This window comes from Rhinatrema bivittatum, chromosome 3 (assembly GCF_901001135.1).
Source record: "Rhinatrema bivittatum chromosome 3, aRhiBiv1.1, whole genome shotgun sequence".
Taxonomy (NCBI): domain Eukaryota; kingdom Metazoa; phylum Chordata; class Amphibia; order Gymnophiona; family Rhinatrematidae; genus Rhinatrema; species Rhinatrema bivittatum.
Window position 1 is genome coordinate 262,123,241 of NC_042617.1, and position 12,521 is coordinate 262,135,761.

The 12,521-nt window shown below is 41.2% G+C and overlaps 1 protein-coding gene across 4 annotated transcripts in view; it reads right to left on the reverse strand.

Annotated features, from left to right (window-relative positions):
* PTPRK (protein tyrosine phosphatase receptor type K) overlaps positions 1–12,521 on the reverse strand; it is a 1,381,492-nt gene that overhangs the window by 201,230 nt on the left and 1,167,741 nt on the right. Inside the window, exons 14-15 of one of the 4 annotated variants that reach the window (XM_029594541.1) lie at positions 8,519–8,657; positions 3,710–3,739 (exon numbers count right to left, since the gene is read on the reverse strand). In XM_029594541.1, the coding sequence (XP_029450401.1) occupies positions 3,710–3,739; positions 8,519–8,657 (169 nt within the window). The remainder of the gene's footprint in view (positions 1–3,709; positions 3,740–8,518; positions 8,658–12,521) is intronic. The other 3 variants (XM_029594542.1, XM_029594544.1, XM_029594543.1) reach the window with 3 other exon arrangements.

Below are 12,521 nucleotides of genomic sequence, written 5' to 3' on the forward strand. Positions count from 1 at the left end.
CCCCCCCTACTGAAAGAAGGAGAGGTTGACAGAGCTCTGTCATTGGCTTCTAGGTTTTTGTGTGGACCCTGCTCTGATCCTGGTTTAGTCAAGGAGGCTCACTGGGGCAATCCTGGCCATCAGCAGACCCAGGACTTCCTGAGCTTCTCACACATGAGGGTGAAGAAGTCTCTTTTTCAAGGCCCATAGGGTTTTCCTTTCCTGGGGCTCTTCTGCTCATCAGCTCCAAGTACAATAAAAACCACCACTCAGACACCAAGATTGTTGTTCAAAAACAGGAAAATTAAAACCTAAAAAAAAAGTGATGCATTAATAGCAAGTGCAACAAACAGTAATACAAAGTACAAAAGACAAAAAATAAATGTATGTTGCTTTCAACACGTTAGCTCATAGAACAGGAACCTTCCTCTTTTGGGTCTTCCTGGGTACCTGCTATGATGGCAGCTTTCCTCCTGTATCTCAGCAACTTCAACTCTGGTGAACTCTTGGTCAACTCCTCTTTCAATCAGGAACTCCTTACAACTTTTTATTCAGCTGCAGTTTTTCTTTTTTCCAAACTCCCACTAAGAACAAAATCTATTCCCGATGAACAGTTCTCCAAGAATTCTCCCATGTAAGATGAGGAATTTTAATCACTTCTGCTTCCTTTCAACTTCTTCCCTTCAGACCTCTCAGGATTCTCCTTGTTGAACCCCCTCAAGAACCCTTGTTTCCTAGAAATACTGGGAAACCTGACCTTGGACTCCAGTTCCCGTCACTGGACAGGGACTCATCTCCTTCAGACCTCTCTCAGATGAGGAAAAATCCAAGCTCGTGGTACTCTCCCTGTCCAGGAAGAGACCCCTCCTTAATATCCTTAGCAAGGAGAAGCACCCACATCCTCAGGCTGACTCCTCTAGAACTCCTTCTGGAAGCAGGAGTTTTTAATCAAACCTATGACACCTTTCCACTTTCCTATCTTTGCTGACCTCATTAGCAGGACAGGGTCTGTTGAGACCTCTGATTCTACCTACAGGGCTCCTACTCGAATAAGGGGCAGATTTGGATCTATCCATCCATGAATTTTCCTGTCACATCCGAAGAAGGGATCTACTAGTCCTGAAAGTTCATATATATCATTACATTTGGACAATTTTTATGTTGGTCAAATAAAAAGTTATGCAACTTGCAATTGATTCATCTTCTACTTGGCAGTAACCTCAGTCCTCTTCCCCAGGAGATCATAAGAAGTGCCATACTGAGATAGATCAATGGTTCATCGAGCCAGACATCCTGTCCCTGACAATGGCCAGACTGGGACAACTGGAAGTACACAGCAAATCCCAATATGAAAGTATGTTTCATGATGTTCTCCCTACAAATTATGAGGTGGAAAATCCAAAGTTTACCTGACATATTTATGGACCTGTCCTCTAGAAACTTGTCCAAACCTTTTTTGAACTCAAGTTACACTACAAACCCTGACCACATTTGCAGGGCAGCAAGTTCCATAGCTTAATTGTTCATTGACTGAAAAAAACCTTTCAAATTTGTTTTATATCTGCTACCTGTTAGTTTCAAGGAGTAGTCCCTAGTACTGGCACTATTATTTGGTATAAAATTTATAAACCTCTATCATATCTGCCTCTAAGCCACCTCATCTCCAAGCTGAAGAGCCCTAACCTGTATTGCCTTTCTTCATATTGGAGCTGATCCATCTCCTTAACCATTTTTGTTGCCCTTCACTGTACTATTTCTAGCTCTGATATATATTTTCTGAGGTGCGGCAATGAGAACTGCACACAGTATTCATGGTGTGGGTGCACCATAGATAGATACAGAGGCATTATATTCCCAGTTTGGTTTTTTATTCCTTTTCAAATGATTTCTAATCTTCTATTCACTTTTTTGCCTGCTTCTGCACACTGAGCTGGAAATTTCAATGTGTTGTCCACAATAACCTTTCCCTGGGTGGCAACTTCTTAATATGAGGCCCATTGTGCATATATAGGGCCGGATTTTAAAAAGGGTTACACACAACCCGGGCCTATTTTAAAAAGGCCCGGTGATGCGTGCAAGTCCCGGGGCTTTACAAAAGGGGCGGGGCCAGAGGCCTCAGACATAGTAGCCACTGTCCAGAGGCAGGCGCAAAATGTAGACAAGAGTCAGGCGGGGGGTTAGAGTAGGGCTGGGGGGGAAGGTTAGGGGAAGGGGTAGAAAGGTTAGGCTAGGGAGAAGGGAACAGAGGAAGGCAGCGCGGCTCGGTGTGCGCCCCCTTGCGTGCGCCGACCACAGATTTTATAACATGCGTGCACCTGCGCATGTTATAAAATCAGGCATACATGTGCGCATGCCGGGCAGCACGCGCTTCTTTTAAAATCTACCCCATACTGAACATAGCACTATTTTCTCTATATGCATCACTTTCCACTTGTCCATTTAAACTTTAACTGCTATTTAGAAGCCCACTTCTCCAGTCTCACAATATCCTCCTACAATTCCTCATAACCAGTTTGTGTTTTAGGTACTTTGAATAATTGTGTCATCTACCAATCTGATTTCCTCACTCATTGCTGATTTCCTAGATCATTTATGAATAACATGGCAACACTGGCCCCAGTACAGATCCCCATTGTCCATACCACTATTCCCTTTTCTCCAATTAGACATATGCTCTATTTCCTATCTTTTCCCCATCTCTCACTCCTAGATGTATGAAGTCTATTTGATTTATAATGGTTCATAGGCTTGTCCTTCAGAAATGTGTCCATGTTTTTTAAATTCAGCTATACTAACAGATGACCATGTTTTCTGGCAACAAATTCCATAGCTTAATAGTTGACTGGAAAAAAAAACTTAAAAAAAATGATTTAAATTTGCTCCAAATTAGTTTCATTAATGTCCCCTAGCCCTAGAATTGTTTGATAGAGTAAATAACTGATCCCTACTAAATTGTCCTACACCACTCAAGATTTTGTATCATATCTCCTCTCAGTCGTTTCTTCTCCAAGCTGAAGAACACTAAAGCCTTTCTGTATGAGCTACAATACCTTTGGAGAACTGTGTAAGACCCTCTGATGCTGGTTTCAGTCTTTGTAATGCTAGAACTATTTAGTTTAGCAGATGCTATTAGCAGCAGCCTGGGGCACTGTTATATTAGTATCAGAGGTCTCACTAACATACCAAAAAAGCATCCATGGGAGTAAATATTTTGACATCCACATAGCATTAGTATTAGAGTTACATACCATGGGAATTAAGCAGAATCAACTACACAGTAAATATACTTTCTGTACTAACATGATAGAAACAAAAAAAAAACCAAAAAAAAACTTTAGCAGTGCATTGCAACTATTCCAGATTTCAGTAAATATTTTGTTCAGTAATGTAGAACAGGTCAGGATTTCAGGGCATTTTTTTGCCCAGTCCTTAAAAACTGAATTTCAGATTATATGAATTAATGGGGAAAATAAGATGGAATAAGCATCTTAATATACAAACATAAGTACAATATCCCTTTAAAAAACAATAAATGTCATATTATATTAGTCATCAGATACTCAAAATAGAAGAATTCCAAGTAAACTTATCTAACCCTGAACCCAGGGGCAGTGGAGAAAAATCACTGAAACTTTAGGGGAAACATGTTAAAGGACTTTTATCATTTTTTCTAAAGGGATACTGCATCTTTAAAATGTACAAAGTAGTAAGGTGCCCATTTTCTACTTACAGGTAGTAGGAATAAGAATAGTAGCTCCTCCTGGCAAGCAAATCACAGACAGTGAAAAAAGAGAAGCAATGATGAATGAAAAGCGTGGACCAATCACATTCAATAAAGCAGAAATAAATGTGCATTTATTAACATATATATGCATGTATCTTTGGTTAGCAATTCAACTTGTTCATGCACTGATTACATATACATTGCCATGCAATTAAAAAAAAAAAACATTCTAGCCAATCAAAATGATTAAAAAAAAATCACTTGTGAAAGTCACATGCTATTTTAATTATTGCCAGTAAACATATAAGTAAATAAAAATTGAATGCATTGTGTACTTGCAGCATGCAGTTCGGCAAACAGGATTCTCAAATTATTATAACCCAAATGTTGTGATGAATGGAATACCAGTTTATGAGATTTGTATATTAAGTATACTTGGTGCTTTCTAGTTATAAAATGAACACAGTTAATCTACAATCAGATCCATGTTGCACAAAATAAAAAGTGTGTGAAAATACTTTTAAAAATCTTCACTGTGCACGTGTACCAGATATATTAAAGAAAAACAGCCATATGCATTAATACATGTATGTGGGAGTGTGTGTATATATACATACACACACATACACACACCTTTTTTGTAAATTTATATATGTGCTGTTCACTATACAATTTGTATGCCAGATACACATAAAGGTACACAAACACCTATGTATAAATGTTTTATATGTTGAAATCTTCTGATTGGAAATGCTGAGAATGTATGTAAGCCAAGCATTTAAATATTTAGTGAATGAAAAAAAAATGGGTGCACTAAGAAACACGTGAACCACAGGTATGGAAATAAAGGAGATGACATTACATTTTAAAGGTGCAGTATCCCTTTTCTTAATTAGTTTCTCTGCTTTTCAGAACTTGAGCCTACCAGAATTTCATGCAAATATATTTTCACCCCACTCAATTCCTACAAAATGTTAGCAGGCAAAACAGAAAATCCCTTTTCCATTTGTGAAGTTATGAAAATTAATACTCTTAAGGTTCTCTACTTTTTTCCCCCAAGCCATTCAATTGTTTGACCAGTAGACTGTAGCCACAGAATTTTGGAAAAGAACCCCTCCCCCCAAAAAAAACAACTTCATAGTTGCAATGGATTTTTCTGAACACAATAAATAAGTTACTATCAAGAGTGAGAAAGGGATACTACGTTATGGGTTCATTGGATATGTTGAAAATGATTCAAACTTCGATGAAGTTTTCAAAACCCACCAAATTCACTCCACTATGTCTTCAACACAGTATGGAGCCGATTTATAAAGGATGCCCTCTCACTTTGTGCCTATGGGAAAAGCCCTTTGTAAATCAGGCCCTCTGGGAGTATGCATAAGATATTTACACCCCTTAAAAAGGCATTTCAGCCTAGCTGACCGAAAACATTGACTAGGTTGAAATGTTCCTTGAAGTTCTATAGCAGTAGAATATAATACTATAACCTTAAGCAGTAAAAAAATAAAATAAAATAAAATAAAATATTTAGAATTAGTAGCTATCTTTCCTGTGATTTGAGGCTTGCTTGCAGCCTGCTTGGAATGGCACTGGGAAGAGAATCATTTTTCTATGTGTGCATCAAGCCCCGAATCATGAAGAAAACAGATTACGTTTAAAAGCTATTTTCTCTTTTTCATGGTATATAGAGCTTTATCAGGGTGGCCAACTCTGGTCCTCAAGTGCCACAACAGGCCAAGTTTTCAGGATATCCATAATGAATATGCATGAGATATATTTGGAGGCAATGCATGCAAATCTATCTCATGCATATTCATTATGGATATCCTAAAAACCTGGCCTGTTTGAGGCTCTTGAGGACTGAAGATGGTAACCCCGGGCTATATTTTAATGCTGTACACCCGACGGCAGCAGCAGTTCAACCTAGGCGGACTGTTGCATCCACTATGTTGAAATGCCCCTTTAAGAACATTGTGATAAGTATAGTTGCTGGGATTCACCAGAGACTGAAAGTGCAGAGAGAGGCAATAACACTGGCCTTTCAGAATTTAGTATGTGCGTTATTAAATGACCTCCAACAAACAGGGATGTACAGAACTGCTCGGGTTCCACAAAGGGGGAAAATATTGAGACTAATCACATATTCAGTAGATTGCCAATTAACCCATTGTAACAAAAAGTGACCAAACATTAACATTTCATGAATACAGAATGGCACAGAATATTTCAAGTAGTATGGATTCTTAGACAACCAAAAACAATGTTCCTGACCTGCAATTAACTACCGGTTAAAGGGTGATTCATATAGCAGCAGCATTTAACTTTATTAATTCATTCTGTGTGTCAGCAAATTTAAATCATTATGAACTGAAATACAGTTATAAAGAAAACAGTGAATATTAATGATCATAGGCTATGGACATGAAAACTGAAGGAAAACAATATCTCTCAAAAAGTAATTCCACATAGCCACATCCCCCTCCCATATATTTTACGTAAGTCATGCCAAAAAGGTATGTATATTAACCCTTGGAGGAAATGAGTGTAGCAACTGGAGTGACAAAGTGAGACTATACTTTCTTATGCAAAATAAACTACAGTTCATTTTAGAACCTGTGCTTCTCAAGTTTTACATCACAATTTTGTCTTATAAAACAAAGAAAAATGGATTGTCCTAATATTTTCTGGATTTATTAAAACGTTATGATTGTTTTATGGGTATGCATTGATTGTCGACCACAAAAAAAAAAAAAAAAAAAGACAACAGAGAGAGAAAGCACCATTGGGTATAAATTAAAAAAAAAAAAAAAAAGCAGCACATTTTTAAGCTAACTTACACAAAACATTATAAGCATACCTAATGCTTCTAATGCAGACGCTCCTTCTCCAAGTTATATATCTCCAGGGGAGAATTGTAAAGAGGCAATAATTAAAAAATCTAATGGAAACCATTAAAAACATGCAGTATGACACCTAGGCAATACTTTAATTTGTACTAACACCAGGTATATCTAGGAATAACTTATGCAAAACAGTAATTTTTATTATTTTCTATTAAAAGAAATATTTGCAGACAAGGGAAACAAATCAGATATGCAAACATCTTTGATGGCAAAAGCCTCTGCTTAAGACCAGCTGGTTTGCGCATCCTGGACATGATCAATGCTCTTTTTTTTTTAATCTGATGACCCTTATTGTCATTAAGAATTTACAGAACTAAATTTACAAACTTTTCTAGGCTTTGCTGGGCATAATGTACAATGAGCACATCTTAAAGGAATCAGCCCTATTAGGCTGCTGCAACTTTTCAACAATTCCAGAAGATGGTGCTATTGATTGTTCTTGAGCGAGCACATGGAAGTACCAAGTACTCAATTTCTGGCTGCTCAGCTTAAGCACTTGAAAGTAAAAGTTCAGGATACTGAAATTCATGCAAGATCATCAGGATGACATCATGCATGCAGGGTATTTTCATCCTGGTTTTTTTTTTTTATTTTAGCTTTGCAGGAATACAGTCAATCCTTAGGTCAGAAAGCACACGGTATAATGTATGACTCAGAAGGTGCAACAGATCAAAGGATGCTACTGACTCCCTCCCTCATGCTTCCTCCTTTTTAAAGCAACTTTTAATGTCAAAGGTACTAATCGAATAAAGTACTGCAGAAGAGCTCATGTACAGCTGATATTGACAAGTTGGAAAGCCATCCTCGATTTCTTTTTAAATCTGTGCTAACTGGCTGGAGCAGCTGTGGTCATTAATGCTTCCAGATTTTTATGATATCCCAAGCTAATTGTACACAATGCACTCAGAAGAACTAATTGTTGTATGCATTGGTTAATGTGAAAATCCTCCCCAGCGTTCAGCATATGAGGTACCTGAGAGCCCACTGTGATTTACACCAAATGTATCAATTTAATTTATATTCCACTTTTCAGACACTTGAAAGCGGATTACATTCAGGTACTATAGATATTTAGACAAGGGTAAAATATTAGTGCTGAATTTCAGGGCACATTTTCTTTATTCCTGTGCTAAACAAAATACTAAAGGGTTAACTCCCTGTGAAGTAAGCTAATGGGGCACGTTAATGCATTTAAGTTTAAAAAAAACAAACCACACACACTAACCTGAAAACGTGTACACAAAAATACGTTTAGTATACATAAACCATGTTTTCTGCATAGAAAATGTGTTATGCACACAAAACATGTTTCTCATGCTGAAAGTGATTTGGGAAAAAAGCATGTTCTCTGAGCATAAATCATGTTTTCTATACCCAGATTCAGAGTACAGGATCCTCGCACCATGAAATCTAGATTCAGCACTATAGGACTTACCCTAGCCCCAGGAACTTTACTTCACTTCTTACCAGGAGAGTTGAATTGCCAGCATTACAAAAACATGAGTTAGGCCCATGCACCTCTCTCCACTGGGAAATAATAGCTAATACTTTGATTAACATGGGGTTTGCGTGGAGGAACACTAATTTGTGCACACATCTACTCAGGTTTGTGTACATATTTTTGGTGTGGCAAATTCCTTATTAAATCTGAAGTAAAGCTGCGCATGCAAAAATGGGAGGACAACCGCTCATTAACATTTGCATACAGCCAATCACACTTTATTACATAGGCCTACGAGTTACTTACTGGTGATCTAGAGTTAAACAGGAGTCAGTAGTCTTACTGAATTAGGGATAATTTAAATGTGATTAGTTTCTGATTCCTGCCTACTTGCTTTCTGAAAAGAATGTGCTTTTCTTGGTTATACGTGAGGAACACAGCTAGAGTACGAGGGTTGAGGGCACTTACCTCTTTTTGACAACTAATATGACAACTAGGAGGAGGAGGATGAATACCAGAATTCCAGCACTGATTCCTGCAATCTTCACCACTCTGTCTGCCTGCTTGGCTGGGTCGGGAATCACTTCAGGTTCCTCTGTTGCTGCTGCTGGATGAATCAGAAAAAGCCACTGAAAGCATGTAATTAACAATGATAAGAAAATGAGCTGCATAAACTAGATCCTGGAAGCCCACTTTTACATATATTATATGCAAGTGAGTTTAACCAACTTGGTATAAAAAAAATTAACAGCCAAAATAATTTTCAACTCATACTAGACAAAATTTCTAAAAACAAACAAACAAGACATGTAAGAGCTATTTTTTTAAAAAAAAAACAAACCATATAGGCATATGTTAAGAATTAGTAGGTACCTGAGTCACCAGGGCTGATGCTTCAATTAGAGGAACTAGGTGGTTTGTTAGGGCACCACCAGACCTTGGGAGGGAGGGGGGGGGGGGGAACGAAAATCCCACCAGTGCCAGGCCCCTAGCTCCCAGTGGAAATCATCCCTTTGGCAGCCAAACACCATTGTGCCAGTAGCCAAAGAGAAAGAAGATGCCCAGCCTGAGGCCTCCATGGAACCTATACCACTGGTGGCCAAAGAGCGAGGGAGGAGGCGGCTGAGGCCGCTAGCAGATCCCATCCCGCTGGCAGCCGAAGAGTACAGAGCTGCTGCCAGGAAGTCTTGGGGGACGGGGGTGGGTGGGGGAGAAGAGACAGTGCAAAAACTAATGTTGCCTAGGGTATCAATTACATTTGCACCAGCCCTGTGAGTTACCATCAAAATTAGCTGGCTACCAGGAAACGTTTCAGAAAATGCCCTAGGGTGGAAAAGGAAGGTGCTCCCTTGTTACGTCCAAAAAAAAAAGCGCAAACTGGTCAACACATGTGAATTTTTTTTTTTAAAACAAATTTGCTTCTAGGAACAGAGAAATATGGAATTATGACGGTAGAGAAGAACTGTAAGGCCCATCCAGTTTGCCCAATTTTATTCCTGGTTAATCGACATAGATCCCAGTCGATGTGTGGCTTTTCTCTCACGTCTTCATTACTAGGATCCTCTGTACATATTCCAAACTTTCTTGAACTCTGTGACCGTTCAGGATTAGAATTCTCTGCTTTGCAACATTTGAGAAACGGATAAACTTAGGCGACAGTAATGGCAAATTAATGGTCTCAAGCTGTTAAATTTAGTTTATTTATGTAGATGATGCCACTAGTGAAAGTGCAACCACCAAATAAAAGGATGAAACATAGCCATTCGTCAAGAGGACAATGAGAATCACAGGTATGAGAGGAGAATCAAATGGCAAAAGTGCTCCATAATTATAAAAGAGTTAGGACTACAGGTGAGCATCGCAGGGCATTTGCACATTTAGCAATGCACTGTGGGCTTCAGGAAGAGAGGCAGAGGCGCAGGAACAAAGGCTAGTTGGGGGTTTCCCAGTCCCCACCAGCTGAAAAAGAAAAGAAGCAGTGGAGACTGGGCTGACGGAGTTTCCCAGGCCTCACCAGTGGCAGGAAGTAGCCAAGATGAGTGGAGAAGAGACTGGCTATGGACATGGCCTCAGAAAGGCTGGTGGGGTTTTCCAGGCCCCACCAGTGGCAGGAAGTAGCCTAAGGTGGGAAGAAGAGACGAGGCCAGGGGAAGAGTGGGGTGGGATGGGAAGAGAAGGGAGGAGTGCAAAAGGGAGGGAGATATAGCATACAGGTACACATACGCATAGCCCCTCCCCTCCCAAGCACCCCACACATCTTACCCCTGCCTCACGACACATACCACTTCGGCCTCACAAACCCACATCTCCACCTTTCTTATTCACTTCAAACTCAACTCCCCCACACACACACACACACACACACACACATCACCTCCCCCCCCCCCCAAACCATCACCGCCCCTGCCACACCCCTCCATGGGTGAGGAGAAGGGAAGAAATCGGAGATTGCGAGTCAAAAAGAGTGCTCCTATACTCACACACACCCCCCTGATACTCTCCCCCCTCCTACACCATTCACAACCCCACCCACACGGCTAACCTCCCCCCACACATAGGGGAGAGGGAAAGAGTGCTTGCAACATCCCCTCATGCCTCACCCCACTCACATTCCTGCACATCACACTATCTGTCCCTGCACAGACACTCCCCTCCACACACCCCTTTCTCTTCCATAAACCTACAGGGGTTGAAGAGAGGTCGGAACGAGTAATGCCGCCATCCGTACACACACATATATCCCACCTACAACACTACCCCCTTCAGATGACAGGGAGGTACAAGGTAGAAAGTACAAGGGTGATGGGGAGGGGAACAAAGTACACACACACCTCACCATATATATCCCGCCTATACCACGAGCTCCCTCCTCCTCACACACGTACATCCCCCCTCACATCGCACTTATAGTAGCAGCTCTCCTTCTTGTCCCTTCCTGTCCACAAACAATCACCGGGGGGGGGGGGGGGGGTGAGGAGGACAAAGTGGAGCATGAGAGCACCAAAACCCCCAATGCTCACATCTCATTTCCAGTACTTTCCCCCCACCCCTATGCACATATTCGAGGAGGAAGAGAGAAAGTTACAAAGAAGTATCTGTGCACATTACGTCCTATGCCACCCTCACCTCCTTCTCCATCATCATCTACTCCCACCCCCCTCCGCCCCACACACCACAGAGGTGAGGAGAAGGAGAAAGAGCACACCCTACCCCATCCAAACCGGATGGAGGAAGAAAGGACTACAAAGTGGAGATTTGGGAGCTGGGGAACAAAGTGGAGAGTGCAAGAGGGAAAGGGGTCCATATGGAGAGATCCACACCGACACCCCTACCTCTACCCCCTCCCCCACCCACCACACATACAGGGGGGCAAGGAGATAGGGACATCGTGGACAGTGCAAGGGGGAAAGAGTGCTCCTAGGCACACATACACTCACAGCACCCTCACACCCCTTCTGCATACATTCCCCCACTGGCGGGGTTGTGGAGCGATGCAAGCATGGGTGCAGCCCTTAATACATACAATATTACAATCTGGTAACAAGACTTCAAGAAGGCTTCAGATAAAGATAGAGGATCCTTTATTGCAAAAAATGTTGAGAGATAGCAGAAGCATGGCCTAAAGACATGTCAAAAGTGCTCTACTTGAAAGGTTCAACAAAGGCTGGGCTGCTGGACTGAATGTTAAACGTTTGTAATATGAAGCATTAGAAGGTTTCTATACAAAGGCATTTATCCAGATAATTCAAAAGTTCTTCAAATAAAAGCTGACTTTTGAATACTGGTGCCATTCCAGATAAGTTCTTATCTGGATAAAATTTATCCAGTTAAACATTAGCCATTCGGGGACATTCCGGGGCAGAGTAGAAAGAGCAGAGTTACATTCAGCTAACTCCGATATTTGGAGTTAGCAGAATAAATTATTTGGCTATCTCTAGACATGATCAGGAACAGGTTCCAGGATAACTTTAATCTAAGTAGTGATATTCAAAAAATAACTGGTTAAGCAGCACTAGTTGTAAAAGAAAAAATTGTAGGATAACATTGAAGGCCTACATGCTCATAACACCTCCCCGCTCCCAAAAGTCATAGAGAGTCAAATCGCAGCTCCTCAGCAGGAGGACAGCCACAACCCAGCATAACCCTCCCACCCCATCCAGAACACTCAACCTCATTCAGGAACCAGGAGCTTGATACAATGGTATGGTTCTCCACCTGCAACCTTATCCTACCTTTATGCAAGGCTTGGGCACTCCCGGCTAACTTTCGGGCCGATTCAGTTAAACGCGGGAGAGCGGACGAACGCCCGCTCTCCCGGCACGTGCACCGGCCACTCGCCGGTGTGCGCGATGCAGTATGTAAATGAGGTGGTGCGGTAGAAACGAGCAAAAGGAGGCGCTAGGGACACTAGCGCGTCCCTAGCGCCTCCTTTTGACCCGGAGCGGCGGCTCTCAGCGGGTTTGACAGCCGA